The sequence below is a fragment of the Lampetra fluviatilis genome, chromosome 54, assembly GCF_964198595.1.
Source record: "Lampetra fluviatilis chromosome 54, kcLamFluv1.1, whole genome shotgun sequence".
In the NCBI taxonomy this organism is placed as follows: domain Eukaryota; kingdom Metazoa; phylum Chordata; class Hyperoartia; order Petromyzontiformes; family Petromyzontidae; genus Lampetra; species Lampetra fluviatilis.
This window is the reverse complement of record NC_136328.1, coordinates 9,366,422-9,393,840: the sequence shown is the minus strand read 5'-3', so window position 1 is coordinate 9,393,840 and position 27,419 is coordinate 9,366,422. Positions and strand designations below refer to the sequence as shown.

At 54.4% G+C, this 27,419-nt stretch overlaps 1 protein-coding gene across 1 annotated transcript; it reads left to right on the top strand.

Annotated features, from left to right (window-relative positions):
• Positions 1-26,159, top strand: LOC144949536 (uncharacterized). The gene is made up of 3 exons (XM_078879462.1): positions 1-53; positions 25,037-25,367; positions 25,452-26,159. Exons 1-3 carry the CDS (start codon positions 1-3, stop codon positions 26,157-26,159), a joined length of 1,092 nt encoding a protein of 363 aa, XP_078735588.1.
• The last annotated feature ends 1,260 nt before the right edge of the window (positions 26,160-27,419 follow it).

The following is a 27,419-nucleotide window of genomic DNA, read 5'->3' as shown; positions in this document are numbered from 1 at the left end:
ATGTCGGACGCCGGGCCCGGCCCCTTCGCTGTCGCGACCAGCAACTCGTCCCGGTGACCCGGCCCCGTGCGGGTGTGCTGACGGGATGTGTGGAGCCACACTCGTGCTCGTGACGTGCAGGGGATAGGCGTGTTCAGGCGGCGAATCGAGTTTTTCATTCGGTAACCGGTTTTTTTCATGGCACGGTAACCGGTTTTTATCAGAGCGTTGACGACAACGAAGAGCGAACGTTCCGGACGACAGCTGCCACGGCGACTCGAACGTCTGAAGAACAGCAGCTACGAATCACCCAGCCTTGTCCAGACCACCAGCTCACAGAACTGAACGTGCGTGGTGTGGCGTGTCTATGATGGAGCGGTGGTGCAGCGGTTAGCGCGCTGCGCTATGAACCTAGCCACCCGAGTTCGATTCCCGCTCACGGCCAACACCGGTGACGATTGTCATCTGAAGCGGTCCTGCACCTCAAACGAGTAGCTGGTGCGGTGTGTAGTGAACGTCGCCACTGGGGAGACGAAGGCGGCCGGCCGCGATGTGGCCACCCCCCCCTCGTGTGCCGTGCGGGCCTTCATAGGCGCTCGCTCACAGCCCGATGGAGTCTGTTCATGCTGCATGGGGGGGGGGGGGGTCTTTGTCGTTTGGTGCGCACGGCGTGTGGCTACATCCCCATGAGTGAGCCACCGCTCCCCCTTCCCAGTGAGTCACAGTGAGCCACAGTGAGTCACAGTGAGCCACAGTGAGTCACAGTGAGCCCACAGTGAGACACAGTGAGCCACAGTGAGCCACAGTGAGTCACAGTGAGCCCACAGTGAGACACAGTGAGCCACAGTGAGTCACAGTGAGCCCACAGTGAGCCACAGTGAGTCACAGTGGGCCCACAGTGAGTCACAGTGAGCCCACAGTGAGCCACAGTGAGTCACAGTGAGCCCACAGTGAGCCACAGTGAGTCACAGTGAGCCACAGTGAGTCACAGTGAGCCCACAGTGAGTCACAGTGAGTCACAGTGAGCCCACAGTGAGTCACAGTGAGCCCACAGTGAGTCACAGTGAGCCACAGTGAGTCACAGTGAGCCCACAGTGAGTCACAGTGAGTCACAGTGAGCCACAGTGAGTCACAGTGAGCCCACAGTGAGTCACAGTGAGTCACAGTGAGTCACAGTGAGACACAGTGAGCCACAGTGAGTCACAGTGAGCCCACAGTGAGTCACAGTGAGCCCACAGTGAGTCACAGTGAGTCACAGTGAGCTCACAGTGAGACACAGTGAGCCACAGTGAGTCACAGTGAGCCACAGTGAGTCACAGTGAGTCACAGTGAGCCCACAGTGAGTCACAGTGAGTCACAGTGAGCCCACAGTGAGTCACAGTGAGCCACAGTGAGTCACAGTGAGTCACAGTGAGTCCACAGTGAGCCACAGTGAGCCCACAGTGAGTCACAGTGAGTCCACAGTGAGTCACAGTGAGCCACAGTGAGTCACAGTGAGCCCACAGTGAGCCACAGTGAGTCACAGTGAGTCACAGTGAGCTCACAGTGAGACACAGTGAACCACAGAGAATCACAGTGAGCCACAGTGAGTCACAGTGAGTCACAGTGAGCCCACAGTGAGTCACAGTGAGTCACAGTGAGCCCACAGTGAGTCACAGTGAATCACAGTGAGTCACAGTGAGCCCACAGTGAGTCACAGTGAGTCACAGTGAGCCCACAGTGAGTCACAGTGAGTCCACAGTGAGTCACAGTGAGCCACAGTGAGTCACAGTGAGTCACAGTGAGCCCACAGTGAGTCACAGTGAGTCCACAGTGAGCCACAGTGAGCCACAGTGAGCCACAGTGAGCCCACAGTGAGCCACAGTGAGTCACAGTGAGTCACAGTGAGCCCACAGTGAGTCACAGTGAGCCACAGTGAGCCACAGTGAGACACAGTGAGCCACAGTGAGTCACAGTGAGTCCACAGTGAGTCCACAGTGAGCCACAGTGAGTCACAGTGAGTCCACAGTGAGCCACAGTGAGTCACAGTGAGCCCACAGTGAGTCACAGTGAGTCCACAGTGAGTCCACAGTGAGCCACAGTGAGTCACAGTGAGTCCACAGTGAGTCACAGTGAGTCACAGTGAGCCCACAGTGAGTCACAGTGAGCCCACAGTGAGTCACAGTGAGTCCACAGTGAGTCCACAGTGAGTCACAGTGAGTCACAGTGAGCCCACAGCGAGTCACAGTGAGCCCACAGTGAGTCACAGTGAGCCCACAGTGAGTCACAGTGAGTCCACAGTGAGTCACAGTGAGCCACAGTGAGACACAGCGAGCCACTGAGTCCTCACACCAGCACCGAGGATTCGGTCATCACCTCCTGCAGAGCAGGCCGGTGGTGGACATTCCACATTCCCCTGACGGGGAAGAGTCTATCCATAGGACAATCGCCGTTGACTTCGCCACCCCCCGACCCCCTCCCGACCCCCTCCCCTACCCCGCCTCACCCCACACACTCAAAGTGGTGCTTATTTTATCGACCCCCGAAGCGAGGGATGATGGGAACGTGGAATAAAAAAAACCCCATCTTCGTCGTGAGCCGTGACGACCACCAGAGGCGGTGCTGCTCGCTCGCAGCACTTGCCGCGACAGCCGTTAAGGCTACACGGGATATATTTATTTGTCTTTGTGTGAGTGTGTGAGTGAGTGGTGTGAGTGAGTGAGTGGTGTGGGTGAGTGGTGTGGGTGAGTGGTGTGAGTGAGTGGTATGTGTGAGTGAGTGGTGTGAGTGAGTGAGTGGTGTGGGTGAGTGGTGTGGGTGAGTGGTGTGAGTGAGTGGTGTGAGTGAGTGGTGTGTGTGAGTGAGTGGTGTGAGTGAGTGGTGTGACTGAGGGGTGTGAGTGGTGTGAGTGAGTGAGTGGTGTGGGTGAGTGGTGTGAGTGAGTGGTATGTGTGAGTGAGTGGTGTGGGTGTGAGTGGTGTGACTGAGGGGTGTGAGTGGTGTGAGTGAGTGAGTGAGTGGTTTGAGTGGTGTGAGTGAGTGAGTGGTGTGGGTGAGTGGTGTGAGTGAGTGGTATGTGTGAGTGAGTGGTGTGGGTGTGAGTGAGTGGTGTGACTGAGGGGTGTGAGTGGTGTGAGTGAGTGAGTGGTTTGAGTGGTGTGAGTGAGTGAGTGGTGTGGGTGAGTGGTGTGAGTGAGTGAGTGGTGTGAGTGTGTGTGTGAGTGAGTGGTGTGAGTGAGTGGTGTGTGTGTGAGTGGTGTGAATGAGTGGTGTGAGTGGTGTATGTGAGTGGTGTGAGTGAGTGGTATGAGTGGTGTGAGTGAGTGGTGTGTGTGAGTGTGTGAGTGAGTGGTGTATGTGAGTGGTGTGAGTGAGTGGTATGAGTGGTGTGTGTGAGTGGTGTGAGTGAGTGGTGTGAGTGGTGTGTGTGAGTGAGTGTGTGATTGAGTGAGTGTGAGTGAGTGGTGTGAGTGAGTGAGTGGTGTGTGTGAGTGGTGTGAGTGTGTGAGTGAGTGGTGTGAGTGAGTGGTGTGAGTTAGTGAGTGGTTTGAGTGGTGTGAGTGAGTGGTGTGTGTGAGTGGTGTGAGTGAGTGGTGTGAGTGAGTGGTATGAGTGGTGTGTGTGAGTGAGTGGTGTGAGTGTGTGAGTGAGCGGTGTGAGTGGTGTGAGTGAGTGGTGTGAGTGAGTGGTGTGAGTGTGTGAGTGAGATGTATGAGTGGTGTGAGTGAGTGGTGTGAGTGAGTGGTGTGAGCGAGTGAGTGGTGTGGGTGTGAGTGAGTGGTGTGAGTGTGTGAGTGAGTGGTGTGAGTGAGTGGTGTGAGTGAGTGGTGTGAGTGAGTGATATGAGTGGTGTAAGTGAGTGAGTGTGTGATTGAGTGAGTGTGAGTGTGTGAGTGAGTGCTGTGAGTGAGTGGTGTGAGTGGTGTGAGTGAGTGAGTGTTGTGAGTGAGTGAGTGGTGTGTGTGAATGGTGTGAGTGTGAGTGAGTGATGTGAGTGTGTGAGTGAGTGGTGTGAGTGAATGGTGTGAGTGAGTGGTGTGAGTGAGTGGTGTGAGTGGTGAGTGTGAGTGAGTGTGTGATTGAGTGGGTGTGAGTGGTGTGAGTAAGTGAGTGGTGTGAGTGTGTGAGTGAGTGGTGTGAGTGAGTGGTGTGAGTGGTGTGTGTGAGTGAGTGTGTGATTGAGTGAGTGTGAGTGGTGTGAGTAAGTGAGTTGTGTGAGTGTGAGTGAGTGGTGTGAGTGAGTGGTGTGAGTGAGTGAGTGGTGTGTGTGAGTGGTGTGAGTGTGAGTGAGTGGTGTGTGTGAGTGGTGTGAGTGTGTGAGTGAGTGGTGTGAGTGAGTGGTGTGATTGAGTGAGTGGTTTGAGTGGTGTTAGTGAGTGGTGTGTGTGAGTGGTTTGAGTGGTGTGAGTGGTGTGAGTGAGTGGTATGAGTGGTGTGTGTGAGTGAGTGGTGTGAGTGTGTGAGTGAGCGGTGTGAGTGGTGTGAGTGAGTGGTGTGAGTGAGTGGTGTGAGTGTGTGAGTGAGTTGTATGAGTGGTGTGAGTGAGTGGTGTGAGTGAGTGGTGTGAGCGAGTGGTGTGGGTGTGAGTGAGTGGTGTGAGTGAGTGAGTGGTGTGGGTGAGTGGTGTGAGTGTGAGTGAGTGGTGTGAGTGTGTGAGTGAGTGGTGTGAGTGAGTGGTGTGAGTGAGTGGTGTGAGTGAGTGATATGAGTGGTGTGAGTGAGTGAGTGTGTGATTGAGTGAGTGTGAGTGTGTGAGTGAGTGCTGTGAGCGAGTGGTGTGAGTGGTGTGAGAGAGTGTTGTGAGTGAGTGGTGTGTGTGAATGGTGTGAGTGTGAGTGAGTGATGTGAGTGTGTGAGTGAGTGGTGTGAGTGAATGGTGTGAGTGAGTGGTGTGAGTGGTGAGTGTGAGTGAGTGTGTGATTGAGTGAGTGTGAGTGGTGTGAGTAAGTGAGTGGTGTGAGTGTGTGAGTGAGTGGTGTGAGTGAGTGGTGTGAGTGGTGTGTGTGAGTGAGTGTGTGATTGAGTGAGTGTGAGTGGTGTGAGTAAGTGAGTTGTTTGAGTGTGAGTGAGTGGTGTGAGTGAGTGGTGTGAGTGGTGTGAGTGAGTGGTGTGAGTGAGTGGTGTGAGTGGTGTGTGTGGTGAGTGTGAGTGAGTGTGTGATTGAGTGAGTGTGAGTGGTGTGAGTAAGTGAGTGGTGAGTGAGTGAGTAGTGAGTGTGTGAGTAGTGAGTGAGTGGTGTGAGTGAGTGGTGTGAGTGAGTGTGTGTGAGTGAGTGTGAGTGAGTGAGTGGTGTGAGTGTGAGTGAGTGGTGTGAGTGTGTGTGTGAGTGGTGTTAGTGGTATGAGTGAGTGGTGTGAGTGTGTGAGTGAGTGAGTGGTGTGAGTGAGTGGTGTGGGTGTGTGAGTGGTGTGAATGAGTGGTGTGAGTGTGTGTGTGAGTGGTGTATGTGAGTAATGTGTGTGGGTGGTGTATGTGAGTGATGTGTGTGAGTGGTGTGTGTGAGTTTTGTATGTGAGTGGTGTGTGTGAGTGAGTGGTGTGAGTGAGTGGTGTGAGTGAGTGAGTGAGTGGGGTGTGTGATTGGTGTGAGTGTGTGAGTGAATGTGAGTGGTGTGAGTGAGTGGTGTGAGTGTGTGAGTGAATGTGAGTGGTGTGAGTGAGTGGTGTGTGTGAGTGAGTGGTGTGAGTGAGTGTGAGTGGTGTGTGTGAGTGAGTGGTGTGAGTGAGTGTGAGTGGTGTGTGTGAGTGAGTGTGAGTGGTGTGAGTAAGTGAGTGGTGAGTGAGTGATTAGTGATTGTGTGAATAGGGAGTGAGTGGTGTGAGTGAGTGTCTGTGAGTGAGTGAGTGGTGTGAGTGAGTGTGAGTGAGTGGTGTGTGTGAGTGAGTGGTGTGAGTGGAGTGAGTGATGTGAGTGAGTGGTGTGAGTGAGTGGTGTGAGTGAGTGTGAGTGAGTGAGTGGTGTGAGTGAGTGGTGTGAGTGGAGTGAGTGGTGTGAGTGAGTGGTGTGAGTGAGTGGTGTGAGTGAGTGAGTGAGCGGTGTGAGTGAGTGGTGTGAGTGGAGTGAGTGGTCTGAGTGAGTGGTGTGAGTGAGTGGTGTGAGTGAGTGTGGTGTGAGTGAGTGGTGTGAGTGAGTGGGGTGAGTGAGTGGTGTGAGTGTGAGTGAGTGGTGTGAGTGTGTGTGTGAGTGGTGTGAGTGGTGTGAGTGAGTGGGGTGGGTGTGTGAGTGAGTGGTGTGAGTGAGTGGTGTGAGTGAGTGGTGTGAGTGTTTGAGTGGTGTGAGTGAGTGGTGTGAGTGAGTGGTGTGAGTGAGTGGTGTGAGTGTTTGAGTGGTGTGAGTGAGTGGGGTGAGTGAGTGGTGTGAGTGTGAGTGAGTGGTGTGAGTGTGTGTGTGAGTGGTGTGAGCGGTGTGAGTGAGTTTGGGTGGGTGTGTGAGTGAGTGGTGTGAGTGAGTGGTGTGAGTGTTTGAGTGGTGTGAGTTAGTGGTGTGAGCGAGTGAGTGAGTGGTGTGAGTGAGTGGTGTGAGTGAGTGAGTGGTTTGAGTGGTGTGAGCGAGTGAGTGAGTGGGGTGAGTGTGTGTGAGTAGTGTCAGTGAGTAGTGTCAGTGAGTAGTGTGAGTGAGTGTGTGTGAGTGTGTGTGTGTGAGTGGTGTATGTGAGTGATGTGTGTGAGTGGTGTTTGTGAGTGATGTGTGTGAGTGGTGTGTGTGAGTGGTGTGTGTGAGTGGTATGAGTGGTGTGAGTGAGTGGTGTGTGTGAGTGGTGTGAGTGTGTTAGTGGTGTATGTGAGTGGTGTGAGTGAGTGGTATGAGTGAGTGAGTGGTGTGAGTGAGTGAGTGAGTGGTGTGAGTGAGTGGTATGAGTCGTGTGAGTGAGTGGTGTGAGTGTGTGAGTGTGAGTGAGTGGTGTGAGTGGTGTGAGTGAGTGGTGTGAGTGGTGAGTGTGAGTGAGTGTGAGTGGTGTGAGTAAGTGAGTGGTGAGTGAGTGATTAGTGATTGTGTGAATAGGGAGTGAGTGGTGTGAGTGAGTGTCTGTGAGTGATTGAGTGAGTGGTGTGAGTGGTGTGAGTGAGTGGTGTGTGTTAGTGAGTGTGAGTGAGTGAGTGAGTGAGTGGTGTGAGAGAGTGGTGTGAGTGGAGTGAGTGGTGTGAGTGAGTGGTGTGAGTGAGTGAGTGAGTGGTGTGAGTGAGTGGTGTGTGTGAGTGAGTGTGAGTGGAGTGAGTGGTGTGTGTTAGTGAGTGAGAGTGAGTGAGTGGTGTGTGCGAGTGAGTGTGAGTGAGTGAGTGGTGTGTGTTAGTGAGTGAGAGTGAGTGAGTGGTGTGTGTGAGTGAGTGTGAGTGAGTGAGTGGTGTGAGTGAGTGGTGTGAGTGGAGTGAGTGGTGTGAGTGAGTGGTGTGAGTGAGTGGTGTGAGTGAGTGAGTGAGTGGTGTGAGTGAGTGGTGTGAGTGGAGTGAGTCGTCTGAGTGAGTGGTGTGAGTGAGTGGTGTGAGTGAGTGTGGTGTGAGTGAGTGGTGTGAGTGAGTGGGGTGAGTGAGTGGTGTGAGTGAGTGGTGTGAGTGTGTGTGTGAGTGGTGTGAGTGGTGTGAGTGAGTGGGGTGGGTGTGTGAGTGAGTGGTGTGAGTGAGTGGTGTGAGTGAGTGGTGTGAGTGTTTGAGTGGTGTGAGTGAGTGGTGTGAGTGAGTGAGTGGTGTGAGTGAGTGAGTGGTGTGAGTGAGTTAGTGGTGTGAGTGGTGTGTGTGTGAGTGCTGTGAGTGAGTGGTATGAGTGGTGTGAGTGGTGTGAGTATGTGAGTGAGTGGTGTGAGTGAGTGGTGTGAGTGAGTGGTATGAGTGGTGTGAGTGATTGTGTGATTGAGTGAGTGTGAGTGGTGTGTGTGAGTGATGTGTGTGAGTGGTGTATGTGAGTGGTGTGTGAGTGGTGTGTGTGAGTGGTGTGTGTGAGTGTGTGATTGAGTGAGTGTGAGTTCTGTATGTGAGTGATGTGTGTGAGTGGTGTATGTGAGTGAGTGTGTGATTGAGTGAGTGTGAGTGGTGTGAGTAAGTGAGTGGTGAGTGAGTGAGTAGTGAGTGAGTGGTGTGAGTGAGTGAATGTGAGTCGTGTGAGTGAGTGGTGTGTGAGTGGTGTGAGTGAGTGAGTGGTGTGAGTGAGTGAGTGAGTGAGTGAGTGGTGTGTGTGAGTGGTGTGTGTGAGTGGTGTGAGTGGTGAGTGTGAGTGGTGTGAGTAAGTGAGTGGTGAGTGAGTGATTAGTGATTGTGTGAATAGGGAGTGAGTGGTGTGTGTGAGTGAGTGTGAGTGAGTGGTGTGTGTGAGTGAGTGTGAGTGAGTGAGTGGTGTGAGTGAGTGGTGTGAGTGGAGTGAGTGGTGTGAGTGAGTGGTGTGAGTGAGTGGTGTGAGTGAGTGTGGTGTGAGTGAGTGGTGTGTGTGAGTGAGTGTGAGTGAGTGGTGTGTGTGAGTGAGTGTGAGTGAGTGAGTGGTGTGAGTGAGTGGTGTGAGTGGAGTGAGTGGTGTGAGTGAGTGGTGTGAGTGAGTGGTGTGAGTGAGTGAGTGAGTGGTGTGAGTGAGTGAGTGTGAGTGAGTGGTGTGTGTGAGTGAGTGTGAGTGAGTGAGTGGTGTGAGTGAGTGGTGTGAGTGGAGTGAGTGGTGTGAGTGAGTGGTGTGAGTGAGTGGTGTGAGTGAGTGTGGTGTGAGTGAGTGGTGTGTGTGAGTGTGAGTGAGTGGTGTGTGTGAGTGAGTGTGAGTGAGTGAGTGGTGTGAGTGAGTGGTGTGAGTGGAGTGAGTGGTGTGAGTGAGTGGTGTGAGTGAGTGGTGTGAGTGAGTGAGTGAGTGGTGTGAGTGAGTGGTGTGAGTGGAGTGAGTGGTCTGAGTGAGTGGTGTGAGTGAGTGGTGTGAGTGAGTGTGGTGTGAGTGAGTGGTGTGAGTGAGTGGGGTGAGTGAGTGGTGTGAGTGTGAGTGAGTGGTGTGAGTGTGTGTGTGAGTGGTGTGAGTGGTGTGAGTGAGTTTGGGTGGGTGTGTGAGTGAGTGGTGTGAGTAAGTGGTGTGAGTGTTTGAGTGGTGTGAGTTAGTGGTGTGAGTGAGTGAGTGGTGTGAGTGAGTGGTGTGAGTGAGTGAGTGGTTTGAGTGGTGTGAGCGAGTGAGTGAGTGGGGTGAGTGTGTGTGAGTAGTGTCAGTGAGTAGTGTCAGTGAGTAGTGTGAGTGAGTGTGTGTGAGTGTGTGTGTGTGAGTGGTGTATGTGAGTGATGTGTGTGAGTGGTGTATGTGAGTGATGTGTGTGAGTGGTGTGTGTGAGTGGTGTGTGTGAGTGGTATGAGTGGTTTGAGTGAGTGGTGTGTGTGAGTGGTGTGAGTGTGTGAGTGGTGTATGTGAGTGGTGTGAGTGAGTGGTATGAGTGGTGTGAGTGAGTGGTGTGTGTGAGTGGTGTGAGTGAGTGAGTGGTGTGAGTGAGTGAGTGAGTGGTGTGAGTGAGTGGTATGAGTCGTGTGAGTGAGTGGTGTGAGTGTGTGAGTGTGAGTGAGTGGTGTGAGTGGTGTGAGTGAGTGGTGTGAGTGAGTGAGTGGTGTGAGTGAGTTAGTGAGTGGTGTGAGTGAGTTAGTGGTGTGAGTGGTGTGTGTGTGAGTGCTGTGAGTGAGTGGTATGAGTGGTGTGAGTGGTGTGAGTATGTGAGTGAGTGGTGTGAGTGAGTGGTGTGAGTGAGTGGTATGAGTGGTGTGAGTGATTGTGTGATTGAGTGAGTGTGAGTGGTGTGTGTGAGTGATGTGTGTGAGTGGTGTATGTGAGTGGTGTGTGAGTGGTGCGTGTGAGTGGTGTGTGTGAGTGTGTGATTGAGTGAGTGTGAGTGGTGTATGTGAGTGATGTGTGTGAGTGGTGTATGTGTAGTGGTGGTATTGACGTGCGCCGACTATGACAGTGATGGATCACGGGGCGGCGCGGGGTGCGGGGTTGGGCACGCGTTGTGGGCGTGGTGTGGACGCGCGCGCCGGGAGTGACAGATGACGGGGCGGCGCGGCGTGGGTGGTGAGGCACGATGAGATGTGGGAAAAGAGGATCGTAGCCAGCGCCCGGCGATTGGTCGAATAAGTGGGTGCTCGCAGCGACGTCCGCAGGTGGGGTATAAAGGGGGACGCGCGAGAGCACTCGAGGGGAGAGTTACCCAGTTGAAGACCCGAAGACGGAGCTGAAGACCTAGTGCCCCGAGACCCCTAGTCCCGCCGTCCTTGTGGGGACCGGGGCCCTGTGTGGCTCGGAGGCGAGGCTGTGGGACCCGGGGTCCGACGCCCCCGTGGGTCGGGCTGGGGACCCACAGTCGAGACGGATACCCCGGGCAGGGAGTGTCCCGAGTAGCTCAGTGGCGTTAGTCGCCGAGTAGCTAAGTGGATGTTGGTCATCCGAGTAGCTCAGTGGGCGTTAGTCGCCGAGTAGCTAAGTGGGTGTTTGTCACCCGAGATACTAAGTGGATGTTGGTCATCCGAGTAGCTCAGTGGGCGTTAGTCGCCAAGTAGCTAAGTGGGTGTTTGTCACCCGAGATACTAAGTGGGTGGTTGTCACCCGAGATAGCTAAGTGGGTGTTTGTCACCTGAGATACAAAGTAGGTGTTAGTCACCTGTAAACGAGTTTGATAAAATAAAGAGTGTGTTACCCGTGAAGTCGTCTCCCGCCGAGTTACTACATTACAACTGGCGTCAGAAGTGAACCTGTCTTCAAGAAGTATGGACACGAGGAAGACTACCCGTACCCACGAGCGAGGTCGGGACGACGACGGCGTACCGGGGACACCAACCTAGGGAGGAGAGGACGAGGAGTGGCCGCCGATGCAGCACCTCGCGGTGATGGCCGACGCTCTGCTTGCCTCCGACACCAGCCTCCAAGACGCACACTCCCGGTTGGCGGAGTTGCTGCTCGCCGCCGCTGCAATCTTGGCGGAGATCTCCGTTCCAGCGGGCGAGAAAACGGCTGCGGGGTTGGAGGAAGGAGCGAGGCTGGCGGGATCCCGCCAAAAGGCGCTTCGCGCCAAAAGTCTGGAAGTTCCCGCCGTTTTTGAGGGGCCGCCATTGATTGGCGGGAAACACGGACACCACGTGACCGGAGACCTCCGCTCAGCGCAGCCCACATCATCAGCGCGCACCGGAGCTCTCCATTTTGCGCCTGATAACCGAGCCGACATTTTACACAACTACAGCGGAGCGCGGGAAAATCTCTCCGACGTCGACGACGATCGGGTCCTCCAGCAAAGATTGCCCGCGCTGTCGGCGTTCAAGGCGGATGGGGGCGACTGGGGAGCCTTCCAACGAAGGTTCCTCGCTCATCAGGAGATGTCGGGGTGGTCCGACACCACTGCCCTGCGTGCGTTGCCAGCGATGCTCGACGACGACGCGCTTGCAGCCTTCACATCTGCTGCAAGGTCGTCCCGCTCTACGCTCCAGGCCGCACTACACCTGATGGCGAAGGTGTTCGGACCGCCCTCCACGTGTCGCCACCAGTTCTACGATCGGCGGAAGGTGGCTGGAGAAACGACGCTCGCCTATCGCACGGCACTACTCGCCTTGGCGGACGCAGCTTTTCCCCGCATGGATAAGGAGGGGAAGGACGCCATGGTGACGGAGCAGCTGCTGGTGTTGGCCCACGAGTTGGGGGTCCCCATCAATGTGGCGGACGAGATGGATATCTGCTTCCTGGCGATCGCCACGAGCATTCACGCGTACGAGGTCCTCAAACGCAGGCCGGGGGTCGTCTGCAATTTGGCGGGGAACGCGGTACTGGCAGCCACGATCGCCAAACCTCAGCCAGCTGCGGATCAGGAGCAGGCCTTCGCTGCATCGCGTCCGGGGGAGTGGAGAACGGGAGGTCGTTCGCCCACACGTTCACCCCGCAAGCTGGAGCAACCGAAACCAACGACGTCCGTCGTCTGCTACAACTGCGGCCTTCGGGGTCACGTCGCAGCCGGGTGCCGGGCCCCGCGTCAGCGCACCACAGGACCACGTCGGGACGACGACCAGGCCCACAAGTCATCCCAACAAAACCCGGCAAGTCGCGGCACCTCACACGTTCGGTCCACAAACACGGCACATTCGGGTCGCCGCTTGGCGGTGGGGGGTTCGCGGCTGGGTGCCGGGGGTTCATTTCGGCGAGGGGGGTCCGTACGCGGCCCGCAAGCAGTCGAGTGGTCCGAATTGGCCCACAGGATCGTGGCTGCGTCGGCCGGGTCGTCCGTGGTAACGGGCTTCATTGACAGGGTTGAGGTCCGGGTGCTTGTTGACACGGGTGCGTCGGCCACCATCATCTCGGACCTTATTTATAACATTCTTCCCGTCCAAAGTAGACCCCTTCTGCCAGTAGACGTGCCATTTAATGCGGCGAATGGGGGATCCCTGGGGATCATCGGCCAGATTCGGGCGACTATTTGCATTGGTGACATCAAATTGGCGGGCCCTATTTTTGTATCATCATCGCTGGCCGTTCCCTGTTTGCTAGGTACGGACTTTTTGTCCAAAATGCCCATCAAAATTCTCATAGATCAGGCCTGCATTGAGCTTCCGTCAGGTCGGCGGCTTGCGTTCTTGACGAGCCCTACCAAAATACGCACGGTTTGTGCGACGGTGCAGGCGCTGGCAACTCAGACTGTAAGGGTGCCCCCGGGATCGAAAATGTTGGTACCCCGTCGGTTGAGGAAGCCACTCGAGGTGGGCGCGGTGGCACAGGGGGTGCCGTTGGGGCCGTCTAACAGGGCCAGAAGGGGCCTCGACTTAGCGGTTGCTCAAACCATGGTGAGAGGGGACAGTGAGCCGTTCGTAAGGGTCCTGAATACGGGGTCGCGGCCGGCCGAAATTGCGCAGGGAACGGTGCTGGCTCACGCCGCGCCGCTACCCGTTGAGGAACGGCTCGTGTCTCAAGCGGATTTCACTGTCGAGTCGCATCCTCCAAGTGATGAGGGGACAGAGTGGTTGGACTCGTTGTGTGCCGGTTCTGCTAACTTGTCCAAAGTGCAATTGGGAGTCGACGCTCCCACGGGGAGGGATTCGCTGTTGTCATTGCCCCTCATTGAGTGGGGCCGTCTCCAAATGTCCGACAGCTCCCTACTTACGCTACGTCGAAAAGTTGGCGCTCCCGAGGTAGGGGATGCGCGGGTCGGTTCCTGGGTGTGCAGACAGGGCCTTTTGATGAAGTGGGACAACATGTCCCGGGGTCACGTGCTCGTTGTGCCTGTTGCTATGCGGGGTAAGGTCGTTCTGGCAGCTCATGAACGGCTCATGCATCTGGGTTTTCAAAAAACGCTCGCCCTAATCCAGCGAGACTATTATTGGCCGGGGATGGGTAACGACGTGGCGAACATTCTTAAGGGATGCGTAGGGTGCGCCGAAAGAAAACCGCCACCATTGGCAGCTAATCCACCGCTGCAATCCATTCAAGTTTCGCGCACAAACGAATTGGTTGCGTTAGACATCTTGGGGCCCTTTCCTGCTACACCGAGGGGAAATAGGTTCCTGCTGGTTGGCGTAGAATACTTCACCCGATGGCCCATGGCATGGCCACTCGCCAACCAGTCGGCTGCAGCGGTGGCGGACGCCTTCGTCCAGGGTTATGTTTTGGACAAGGGCGCCCCCGAACGCTTGCTGACGGATCAAGGAAATAATTTTTCGAGCGGTTTGTTGCGCGAGGTGTGCGACCTGTTGGGTACAATGAAAGTGCGTACTTCCCCCTACCACCCGCAGACTGACGGGATGGTTGAGCGTCTGAACAGGATGATTACGTCTATGTTGTGCCAACAGGTCTGCGACGATCAGGTTGATTGGGACTTACAGGTGCCGGGGGTACTCGCGGCCTATCGAATGGCCCCTCATGCGGCGACGGGGTTTTCCCCATTTTTTCTTATGTATGGGCGGGAGGCCGATCCGGCCATGGACGTCCAACTGGGGATTTCCCAGCCACGTGCAAAATCTAAATTGGCAGACCACATCAAATTTAATATCGCAAAATTGACTGAAGCACGGGAGGCGGCGAGGTTGAATTCGCGGTCGCGGCAAATTGCGAACGAGAGATTGCATGAGCGGAGGGTGCATACGCATGATTGGAAACCAGGCGATAAGGCCTGGCTGCATTGTCCACATGCACCGTTGGCTACGTCCCCCAAGTTGTTGAGACCTTGGAGGGGACCGGTGGAAATTGTGCGGGTTGCACGACCCCAGAGTATACAGATTAAATGGGAAAAACGCCGTTGGTACGTGCACCCCTCCCGACTGAAGCCCTATACGGCACCGTGTGACCCCGTTCTGTGCCGTAACGACCGGGCGTGTGATGTGACCGTCGACTCGGGAAGGGAGGTGTCGCAGGCTGCTCCTCACGTGTTTCCACCTGACCCACCCCCAGGTGCCTCGGGCTTGACGGCTGCTAACCGTCGGGAGCCTGAACCCCGCGGCACGCACGGGTCCTCGGTGCCTGGCCGATGTCTTTCTGAACCGCTGGCACCACCGGACGTTCAACCGCGTCTGGTGCCGTACGACGGACCGGCAAGGCGGACTCGGGCTAGGGCACAACAATTTTCATGAAGACGTTTTTTTTCTCAACACCGAGCTCGCCCGGTGTTCCCCTCTGCCGGGGTAATGTCCCGTTGTAGGGACGCTCGGAAAGGATGGGACACTGCACGAGTCGAAAGAAAAAAAAAAATTTCCATTTATTTTCCTTTCGGCATACACATTGCTATTGTCACTCGCCGGTTTGTATATATTGTTCTATTGTCGCGGTGGCATTGGTTGATGGTTGCGGATGGTAGTGTTCGCGTCGTGTTGTGTTGTTACGTTAGTTGTTGTGTTGTGTTACGGGGCACACAGGGCGGTTTGTATATTTTTATAGCAGCCGGGTCGGCTGCGAGCTATGTGGTAGGGGGTGATGTAGTGGTGGTATTGACGTGCGCCGACTATGACAGTGATGGATCACGGGGCGGCGCGGGGTGCGGGGTTGGGCACGCGTTGTGGGCGTGGTGTGGACGCGCGCGCCGGGAGTGACAGATGACGGGGCGGCGCGGCGTGGGTGGTGAGGCACGATGAGATGTGGGAAAAGAGGATCGTAGCCAGCGCCCAGCGATTGGTCGAATAAGTGGGTGCTCGCAGCGACGTCCGCAGGTGGGGTATAAAGGGGGACGCGCGAGAGCACTCGAGGGGAGAGTTACCCAGTTGAAGACCCGAAGACGGAGCTGAAGACCTAGTGCCCCGAGACCCCTAGTCCCGCCGTCCTTGTGGGGACCGGGGCCCTGTGTGGCTCGGAGGCGAGGCTGTGGGACCCGGGGTCCGACGCCCCCGTGGGTCGGGCTGGGGACCCACAGTCGAGACGGATACCCCGGGCAGGGAGTGTCCCGAGTAGCTCAGTGGCGTTAGTCGCCGAGTAGCTAAGTGGATGTTGGTCATCCGAGTAGCTCAGTGGGCGTTAGTCGCCGAGTAGCTAAGTGGGTGTTTGTCACCCGAGATACTAAGTGGATGTTGGTCATCCGAGTAGCTCAGTGGGCGTTAGTCGCCAAGTAGCTAAGTGGGTGTTTGTCACCCGAGATACTAAGTGGGTGGTTGTCACCCGAGATAGCTAAGTGGGTGTTTGTCACCCGAGATACAAAGTAGGTGTTAGTCACCTGTAAACGAGTTTGATAAAATAAAGAGTGTGTTACCCGTGAAGTCGTCTCCCGCCGAGTTACTACATTACATATGTGAGTGAGTGTGTGATTGAGTGATTGTGAGTGGTGTGAGTAAGTGAGTGGTGAGTGAGTGAGTAGTGAGTGTGTGAGTAGTGAGTGAGTGGTGTGAGTGTGAGTGGTGTGAGTGGTATGAGTGAGTGGTGTGAGTGAGTGGTGTGGGTGTGTTAGTGGTGTGATTGAGTGATGTGTGAGTGGTGTGAGTGAGTGGTGTGAGTGAGTGATGTGTGAGTGGTGTGAGTGAGTGGTGTGAGTGAGTGAGTGAGTGGTGTGTGTGAGTGGTGTGTGTGAGTGGTGTGAGTGGTGAGTGTGAGTGAGTGTGAGTGGTGTGAGTAAGTGAGTGGTGAGTGAGTGATTAGTGATTGTGTGAATAGGGAGTGAGTGGTGTGAGTGAGTGTCTGTGAGTGAGTGAGTGAGTGGTGTGTGTGAGTGAGTGTGAGTGAGTGAGTGGTGTGTGTTAGTGAGTGAGAGTGAGTGAGTGGTGTGAGTGAGTGGTGTGAGTGGAGTGAGTGGTGTGTGTGAGTGAGTGTGAGTGAGTGAGCGGTGTGTGTTAGTGAGTGTGAGTGAGTGAGTTGTGTGAGTGAGTGGTGTGAGTGGAGTGAGTGGTGTGAGTGAGTGGTGTGAGTGGTGTGAGTGAGTGGTGTGAGTGGAGTGAGTGGTGTGAGTGAGTGGTGTGAGTGAGTGGTGTGAGTGAGTGTGGTGTGAGTGAGTGGTGTGAGTAAGTGGGGTGAGTGAGTGGTGTGAGTGTGAGGGAGTGGTGTGAGTGTGTGTGAGTGGTGTGAGTGGTGTGAGTGAGTTTGGGTGGGTGTGTGAGTGAGTGGTGTGAGTGAGTGGTGAGAGTGTTTGAGTGGTGTGAGTTAGTGGTGTGATTGAGTGAGTGGTGTGAGTGAGTGAGTGGTGTGAGTGAGTGGTTTGAGTGGTGTGAGTGAGTGAGTGGGGTGAGTGTGTGTGAGTAGTGTCAGTGAGTAGTGTGAGTGAGTGTGTGTGAGTGTGTGTGTGTGAGTGGTGTATGTGAGTGATGTGTGTGAGTGGTGTATGTGAGTGATGTGTGTGAGTGGTGTGTGTGAGTGGTGTGTGTGAGTGGTATGAGTGGTGTGAGTGAGTGGTGTGTGTGAGTTGTGTGAGTGTGTGAGTGGTGTGAGTGAGTGAGTGAGTGGTGTGAGTAAGTGGTACGAGTCGTGTGAGTGAGTGGTGTGAGTGTGTGAGTGTGAGTGAGTGGTGTGAGTGGTGTGAGTGAGTGGTGTGAGTGAGTGAGTGGTGTGAGTGAGTTAGTGGTGTGAGTGGTGTGTGTGTGAGTGCTGTGAGTGAGTGGTATGAGTGGTGTGAGTGGTGTGAGTATGTGAGTGAGTGGTGTGAGTGAGTGGTGTGAGTGAGTGGTATGAGTGGTGTGAGTGATTGTGTGATTGAGTGAGTGTGAGTGGTGTGTGTGAGTGGTGTGTGTGAGTGATGTGTGTGAGTGGTGTGTGAGTGGTGTGTGTGAGTGGTGTGTGTGAGTGTGTGATTGAGTGAGTGTGAGTGGTGTGTGTGAGTGGTGTGTGTGAGTGATGTGTGTGATTGAGTGAGTGTGAGTGGTGTGAGTAAGTGAGTGGTGAGTGAGTAGTGAGTGAGTGGTGTGATTGAGCGTCTGTGAGTGGTGAGTGTGAGTGGTGTGAGTGAGTGAATGTGAGTCGTGTGAGTGAGTGGTGTGTGAGTGGTGTGAGTGAGTGAGTGGTGTGAGTGAGTGAGTGAGTGGTGTGTGTGAGTGGTGTGTGTGAGTGGTGTGAGTGAGTGTGAGTGGTGTGAGTAAGTGAGTTGTGAGTGAGTGATTAGTGATTGTGTGAATAGGGAGTGAGTGGTGTGTGTGAGTGAGTGTGAGTGAGTGGTGTGTGTGAGTGAGTGAGTGTGAGTGAGTGAGTGGTGTGAGTGAGTGGTGTGAGTGGAGTGAGTGGTGTGAGTGAGTGGTGTGAGTGAGTGGTGTGAGTGAGTGAGTGAGTGGTGTGAGTGAGTGGTGTGAGTGGAGTGAGTGGTCTGAGTGAGTGGTGTGAGTGAGTGGTGTGAGTGAGTGTGGTGTGAGTGAGTGGTGTGAGTGAGTGGGGTGAGTGAGTGGTGTGAGTGTGAGTGAGTGGTGTGAGTGTGTGTGTGAGTGGTGTGAGTGGTGTGAGTGAGTTTGGGTGGGTGTGTGAGTGAGTGGTGTGAGTGAGTGGTGTGAGTGTTTGAGTGGTGTGAGTTAGTGGTGTGAGCGAGTGAGTGAGTGGTGTGAGTGAGTGGTGTGAGTGGAGTGAGTGGTGTGAGTGAGTGGTGTGAGTGAGTGGTGTGAGTGAGTGAGTGAGTGGTGTGAGTGAGTGGTGTGAGTGGAGTGAGTGGTCTGAGTGAGTGGTGTGAGTGAGTGGTGTGAGTGAGTGTGGTGTGAGTGAGTGGTGTGAGTGAGTGGGGTGAGTGAGTGGTGTGAGTGTGAGTGAGTGGTGTGAGTGTGTGTGTGAGTGGTGTGAGTGGTGTGAGTGAGTGGGGTGGGTGTGTGAGTGAGTGGTGTGAGTGAGTGGTGTGAGTGAGTGGTGTGAGTGTTTGAGTGGTGTGAGTGAGTGAGTGAGTGGTGAGTGAGTGGTGAATGTGAGTGAATGTGAGTTGTGTGAGTGAGTGGTGTGAGTGAGTCGTGAATGAGTGAGTGAGTGGTGAGTGAGTGGTGAGTGTGAGTGAATGTGAGTGGTGTGAGTGAGTGGTGTGTGTGTGAGTGGTGTGAGTGAGTGGTGTGTGTGAGTGGTGTGAGTGAGTGAGTGGTGAGTGTGAGTGAATGTGAGTGGTGTGAGTGAGTGGTGTGAGTGAGTGGTGAATGAGTGAGTGGTGAGTGTGAGTGGTGTGAGTGAGTGGTATGAGTGAGTGAGTGGTGAGTGAGTGGTGAGTGTGAGTGAATGTGAGTGGTGTGAGTGAGTAGTGTGAGTGAGTTGTGAATGTGTGAGTGTGAGTGGTGTGTGTGAGTGGTGTGAGTGAGTGGTGTGTGTGAGTGGTGTGAGTGAGTGAGTGGTGAGTGTGAGTGGTGTGAGTGTTGTAACTATTTACTACTCCGCTAACGGCCCTTGCCCCAACAGTCTGTGAAGGCTACACGGGGGATCTTCGTCTTTGCCGACACTCACACACCCCAGCGGGTGGCAGGCCGAGCGAGATTTACACCCGCGGGGAGAGGGGGGAGGGAGGCGTGGTGAGGGGGGGGGCTGGCGAGTGGAGGGGGTTGAACGGCGCGTGCGATAATTGGATTCGCTCGCGAATGGATGAGACGCGCTCCGCCTGATTGATCGCGGGTGGTCTCAGCTGATGTTTAACATCGCCCGCGTGTATAATCCGAATCAGAGGCAATCATAGACCCCGTCAGCTACCCACCCCGCCTCGCGCACAGCTACCACCGCTCACCCAACCCCCACCCCGCTCACCAACACCCCCCCCCCCCGCTCACCAACCCCCCCCCCCTCCCGCTCACCAACCCCCCCCCCCGCTCACCAACCCCCCCCCCCCGCTCACCAACCCCCCCCCTCCCGCTCACCAACCCCCCCCCTCCCGCTCACCAACCCCCCCCCGCTCACCAACCCCCCCCCCGCTCACCAACCCCCCCCCTCCCGCTCACCAACCCCCCCCCTCCCGCTCACCAACCCCCCCCCGCTCACCAACCCCCCCCCCGCTCACCAACCCCCCCCCCTCCCGCTCACCAACCCCCCCCCCTCCCGCTCACCAACCCCCCCCCCCGCTCACCAACCCCCCCCCTCCCGCTCACCAACCCCCCCCCTCCCGCTCACCAACCCCCCCCCGCTCACCAACCCCCCCCCCGCTCACCAACCCCCCCCCCTCCCGCTCACCAACCCCCCCCCCTCCCGCTCACCAACCCCCCCCCGCTCACCAACCCCCCCCCTCCCCAGCCCCCCGCTCACCAATCCCCCCCCCGCTCACCAATCCCCCCGCTCACCAACCCCCCCCCTCCCCCCGCTACTGGGCAGTTGGAGTCAGTCGCCCTCCAACAACAACGGAGGGCGGAGGAGCGACGCTCACAACAACGAGCGGAGCGCCGGGTGGCTAAAGCACAGCAAGTTGGTACAGTAGGGGGCACAGGTGGTGCATCAGCCAGTCATCTCGGTCATCTCAGTCAGTCGACCCGTGGCACCTGCTGGGTCTGCCCCGTGACCTCCTGCCAGCGGGCGTTCGACACTTCACGTGGCCTCAAGGTGCACATGGCCTGGCACAAGCGTCGTGGTGACGTCGCCGCCACTTAGTGACGAATGGCGGTTGTTGTTGTTGATGGTGGTGGTTGTGATGGTGGTGGTTGTGATGAAAGGACACCCTGAAAGCTTCCTTGAAGAGCTTTGGATTCGACCTGAAAAGCTGGGAACCCCTAGCACAGGGCCGACCTGCCTGGAGAAGAAAAGTACAGGACGGTGCAGTCCTCTGCGAGAGTAGGAGACGCTCCTGTGCCATCTTGAAGAGGCAGCAGCGCAACTCTACCAAGGAAGGACGTGTGGCTGCACCTCAGAGCTCTACATCCTCCCTGACCTGCTGTCCGGTGTGCCACAGAGAACTCCGGGCTCGGATTGGCCTGTTCAGCCATCTGCGCACTCATCAAAACCCAACAAAATGACAAACGTGCCGTGGTCATCATCAACTTGATGGACGAACAAGAAGAAGAAGGCTGTGATGGTGGTGGTTGTGATGGTGGTGGTTGTGGTGATGTTGGTGTTGACAGTAGTGGTGATGGTGGTGGTTGTGATGGTGGTGGTTGTGGTGATGTTGGTGTTGACAGTAGTGGTGATGGTGGTGGTTGTGATGGTGGTGGTTGTGGTGATGTTGGTGTTGACAGTAGTGGTGATGGTGGTGGTTGTGATGGTGGTGGTTGTGGTGATGTTGGTGTTGACAGTAGTGGTGATGGTGGTGGTTGTGATGGTGGTGGTTGTGATGGTGATGTTGGTGTTGACAGTAGTGGTGATGGTGGTGGTTGTGATGGTGGTGTTGTGAATGAGGTGGTTGTGATGGTGGTGGTGGTTGTGACGGTGTTTGTGATGGAGGTGATGGTGGTTGTGTTGACAGCAGTGGTGATGGTGGTGGTTGTGATCGTGGTGGTGGTGGTTGTTATGGAGGTGATGACAGTAGTGGTGATGGTGGTGGTTGTGGTGGTGGTTGTGATGGTGGTGGTGGTGTTGACAGCAGTGGTGATGGTGGTGGTGGTTGTGGTGGTGGTGGTTGTGATGGTGGTGGTGGTTGTGGTGGTGGTGGTTGTGATGGTGGTGGTGGTTGTGGTGGTGGTGGTTGTGATGGTGGTTGTGGTTGTGGTGGTGACAGGAGCGCAGTGCTGGCCACAACCCCCTGGTGAACGGTCCCCGCCTTCACAGGCGATGCGCCTGTTCGCTCACAGCACTTGCCCCTGGAGCAGCGCGTGAGCTACACGGGGGATCTTTGTCTTTGTGTCGTGCGCCGGCGAGGAGCCGCCATGCCTGGCGGGGGAGACCTTGGGCCGGGGCCCGTGACAAACGACCCGCTGCTCACACTGTTTCCACAGTCCACCACCACCACCACCCACCCACCCACCACCACGCACACAAAGACAAAGGTCCCCCGTGTAGCCTCAACAGACTGTCGGGGCAAGTGCTGTTCGCGAGTAGGACCTCATAAAGGCAAATGATGGGGGAGGTGGCCAGCACCACGCCCGGCCGCCTTTGTCTCCCCAGTCGCGATGTTTACCACACACGGCACCAGTACTCATTTGAGGCTGACTCGACTTAGGGGAGCCCCACGACCGGTGCAAATATTCGCCACCGATATTGGCCGTGAGCGGGAATCGAACTCGGGCGGCTGGGTTCGTGGCGCAGTGTGCTAACCAGCGCGCCACCGCTCTCCCGCAACACAGAGACACGCAGCCCCCCCCCGCAACCCCCCCCACCCGTCCCTCCCATGCATCCGAGCCCCCCAGCGAGATGCCCAGCGATGTTAAGACGAATTAAATCCATAAACAGCGCCAGGCAGACGAATATAAACACACGGACCACGTGGTCACCACCAACGCGGGTTTCTCTTCCACTTTCTTTCTCGTGGGGGGGGGGGGGGTTCCTGGGGGGCCGGGGGAGAAATCCCCCCGCCCCCCGCCCCCAACAACCTCGATCCCAGCCCCCCGGCATCGGGGTCAGGGTTAATAACTCGCCCATCGCCTCGCCCCTGTCCGGCTTTCATCCTCACTGGGGCCCTTACAAACACACTCACACTCACTCATACACACACTCACACATACACACACTCATACACACACTCACACACACTCATACACACACTCACTCATACACACACTCATACACACACTCATACACTCACTCACTCACTCATACACACACTCATACACACACTCATACACACACTCACACACTCATACACACACTCACACATACACACACTCATACACACACTCACTCATACACACACTCATACACACACTCACTCATACACTCATACACACACTCATACACTCACTCACTCACTCATACACACACTCATACACACACTCATACACACACTCACACTCACTCATACACACACTTACACACACTTACACAAACACACACTCTCACACACACTTTCACTCACTCATACACACACACTCACACATACACACACACTCACACATACACACACTCACACACACACTCACACATACACACACTCATACACTCACTCACACATACATACACGCATACACACACTCATACACTCACTCACTCATACACACACTCATATACACACTCATACACACACTCATACATACACACACTCATACACACACTTACACTCACTCTTACACACACTCATACACATACTTACACATACACACACTCACTCATACACTCACTCATACACACACACTCACACACACACACTTACACATTCACACACCCATACACTTACTTACACTCACTCACTCATAAACTCACTCACACACTCATACAAAAAAGACAAAGATCCCCCGTATAGCCTTAACTCATACACTTACACTCACACTCACTCATGCACACACACTCACACACACTTACACACACTCATACAATCACTCATACACACACTTACACTCACTCACTCATACACACACACTTACACATACACACACTCATACACACACTCACACACTCATACACACACACTCACACATACACTCATACACACACTCACTCATACACACACTCATACACACACTCATACACACACTTACACATACACACACTCACTCATACACACACTCATACACACACGTACACATACACACACTCATACACACACTTACACTCACTCATACACACACACTCACACACACACACTTACACATTCACACACCCATACACTTACTTACACTCACTCACTCATAAACTCATACACACACTCATACACTCACTCACTCACACACTCATACAAAAAAGACAAAGATCCCCCGTATAGCCTTAACTCATACACTTACACTCACACTCACTCATGCACACACACTCACACACACTTACACACACTCATACAATCACTCATACACACACTTACACTCACTCACTCACTCATACACACACACTTACACATACACACACTCATTCACGCACACTCACACACACTCACACACACTTACACATATACACACTCCTACACTCATACACTCACTCATACACACACTTACACTCACTCACTCATACACACACACACTCACACACTTAAACATACACACACTCATATACTCACTTACACTCACTCACTCATACACACTCATACAAAGATAAAGATCCCCCGTATAGCCTTAACAGACTATAGGGGCAAGTGCTGTTAGCGAGCACCTATGAAGGCCAGAACGGTACACGAGGGGGTGGGTGGCCAGCACCACGCCCGACCGCCTTTGTCTCCCCAGTGACGATGTTTACACACCTCACCAGGTACTCATTTGAGGCTGAGTCGACCTAGGGGAGGCCGGGACCGGTTCAGATAATCGTCACTGGTGTTGGCCGTGAGCGGGAATCGAACTCGTGTCGCCACGAGTTCGATTCACACACACACTCATACACTCACTCACACACTCATGCACACTCACACACTCGCCTCACACACACTCACACTCATACACTAACTCATACACTCACTCACTCACACTCAATCTCTCATACACTCACTCACTCATACACTCACTCATATTAGTAACATACACTCACTAACCCATACACTCACTCATACACTAACTCAAACCAATGCCCGCCATTCGCCACTAAGTGATTGTGACGTCTCCACGGCGGCTGTGCCAGGCTAGGTGCACTTTGAGGCCACGTGAAGTGTCGAAGGCTCGCTGACAGGAGGTGTCGGGACAGACCCAGTTGCCATGGGTTAGCTGACTGAGATGACTGATAGATGCACCAGCTGTAGACCCCCACTGCGAAAACTTGCTGCATTTTAGCCACCCGGCGCTCCGCTCGTTGTTGTGAGCATCGATCCACCGCCCTCCGTTGTTACTGGAGGGTGACTGCCTCCAACTGCCCAGTAGCAGCGTCCTTCACGAGACTCCTCCACAGAGGCCGATCTTGACACCGCTGGTACCGGTCGTACAGATCCTCCCGTACCACATCACATCTATATGTACTCCAGCCTGTGCCGCGCCCGTTTAGCCCCCTCGATCCGGCCAAACAAAAGCTGTTTAGGCATGCGGTGGCTGGGCATGCGGGCTACATGACCCAGCCACACACTCACACACTAAATCACTCATACACCCACTCACACACTCATACACCCACTCACACCCTCACACACCCACACACTCACACACTCACTCAGTCACTCATACACTTACTCACACACTCATACACCCACTCACACACTCATACACCCACTCACACACTCATACACCCACTCACACACTCACACACCCACACACTCACACACTCACTCAGTCACTCATACACTTACTCACACACTCATACACCCACTCACACACTCATACACCCACTCACACACTCATACACCCACTCACACACTCACACACCCACACACTCACACACTCACTCAGTCACTCATACACTTACTCACACACTCATACACCCACTCACACACTCATACACCCACTCACACACTCATACACCCACTCACACACTCACACACCCACACACTCACACACTCACTCAGTCACTCATACACTTACTCACACACTCATACACCCACTCACACACTCATACACCCACTCACACACTCATACACCCACTCACACACTCACACACCCACACACTCACACACTCACTCAGTCACTCATACACTTACTCACACACTCATACACCCACTCACACACTCATACACCCACTCACACACTCATACACCCACTCACACACTCACACACCCACACACTCACACACTCACTCAGTCACTCATACACTTACTCACATACACTCACTCGCTCATACCCTCACTCAGGCACTCACTCATAAACTCACTGACGCACTCGCTCACACACTCACTTTACACACACACTCCCATACACTCATTCACGCACACTCACTTACACATACACTCCCATACACTCATTCACGCACACACTCACTTACACACACACTCCCATACACTCATTCACGCACACACTCACTTACACACACACTCCCATACACTCATTCACGCACACTCACTTACACATTCACTCCCATACACTCATTCACGCACACACTCACTTTACACATTCACTCCCATACACTCATTCACGCACACACTCACTTTACACATTCACTCCCATACACTCATTCACGCACACACTCACCTACACATTCACTCCCATACACTCATTCACGCACACTCACTTACACATTCACTCCCATACACTCATTCACGCACACACTCACTTACACATTCACTCCCATACACTCATTCACGCACACACTCACTTACACATTCACTCCCATACACTCATTCACGCACACACTCACCTACACATTCACTCCCATACACTCATTCTCGCACACACTCACTTACACATTCACTCCCATACACTCATTCACGCACACACTCACCTACACATTCACTCCCATACACTTATTCACGCACACTCACTTACACATTCACTCCCATACACTCATTCTCGCACACACTCACCTACACATTCACTCCCATACACTCATTCACGCACACACTCACCTACACATTCACTCCCATACACTCATTCACGCACACACTCACCTACACATACACTCCCATACACTCATTCACGCACACACTCACCTACACATTCACTCCCATACACTCATTCACGCACACACTCACTTACACATTCACTCCCATACACTCATTCACGCACACACTCACCTACACATTCACTCCCATACACTCATTCACGCACACACTCACTTACACATTCACTCCCATACACTCATTCACGCACACACTCACCTACACATTCACTCCCATACACTCATTCACGCACACACTCACCTACACATACACTCCCATACACTCATTCACGCACACACTCACCTACACATTCACTCCCATACACTCATTCACGCACACACTCACTAACGCATACACAACAGCCACTATTCGCCACTAAGTGGCGGTGACATCACCACGGTGCTTATGCCAGGCTAGGTGCACTCCGAGGCCACTTGAAGTGTCGAAGGCATCGCTGCTGGCAGGAGGTCACGGGACAGACCCAAGCGCCATGGGTTGACCGACTGCGATCACTGGCAGATGCACCAACTGTGGCCCCCACTGTGCAATGTTCACTACAAAGTACTGGGTGTGGTTAACCCAGACTTTATTCCTTGAAAAAGGTCTCTATTTGGTATTTGAACATCTGTACACATGTTTAATGGCCATAAATGGTAGAACACCTTTTCTTATTTCTCATTCTTTGATACTGGCAAAATGGTCCCATGACAGAGCTGCTGTTCCTGGGAGTCGGAGATCGCATCACCGTTTATTACCTTAAGGATGGTGATAGGCAAGGTGCTGTAAAGTTACTTTTTTGATGGAATTAAAGAGTGATTTGTTATCGCGGGCTACTGAGGCAGACTCCATCTCATCAGCAATCCGCGCCCAGCGCTCATCCTTGCAGCGCCGCACGGCTCTCCGAACCTCTGAGCGAAGTCTGCGGTAAGCCTCCTCAATCTCCGATGTGGGATGCTGTAGATGGAAGGAGTGGGCCTGTCGCTTTTTGCCCAGCCAGCTGGAACACTTCTTTCAGCCAGGGTCTCTGGGTAGGTCTGGACTGCATACCCAATGCAGCCATTGCAGCTGCATGAGCCACAGTCCTGAACCTCGCCCATTTACCCTCGGCATCAGGCGGAAGTGGGACGATGCCAACCCCAGCCGCAAGCGATGATGAAATTCTCGCTTGCAACTATCCTCAGCTATCTGAGACCAGGCCACTGTTGGTTTTAACGAAGTCCTAGATAGACACCCACCACCGGAGTGGAGGAATGGCAGACGCATTTTACAGATGGCAAGCCGATGGTCAGATCAATTCAAACGGTAGGTCCTGGTGTCAAGGACATGGGCCCACATTCGCTGTTCCGTCACTATATAGTCCAGCAGATGTTCTTGCTTGGAACCGCCATGCATCCATGATGTTATGTGGATGCACCGATGCCGGAATAGCGTGTTGGTAATTATAAGCCCTTGGGGTGTACATAAGTCTAGGAGCCTCCTATCGTTATTGTCGAGCTGATCTGGTCCATGCCTTCGAATCACTCTGGCCGAGGTATCTGCGTCATGATCCACTCGGGCATGCAAGTCACCCAACAGGATGACTCTATCCCGAGGGGCCACTTTAGCTCACACCTGGGACAGGAGGTTGTAGAAGGCATCT

Excerpts from the sequence above, each read along its gene's own strand:
- LOC144949536 (XM_078879462.1), top strand. The coding sequence starts at position 1 with ATGTCGGACGCCGGGCCCGGCCCCTTCGCTGTCGCGACCAGCAACTCG. Across the intron at positions 54-25,036 it reads GCGACCAGCAACTCGTCCCG|GCACTCACTCATAAACTCAC; the intron begins GTGACCCGGCCC and ends ACCCTCACTCAG. Across the intron at positions 25,368-25,451 it reads ATACACTCATTCACGCACAC|TCACTTACACATTCACTCCC; the intron begins ACTCACCTACAC and ends TCACGCACACAC.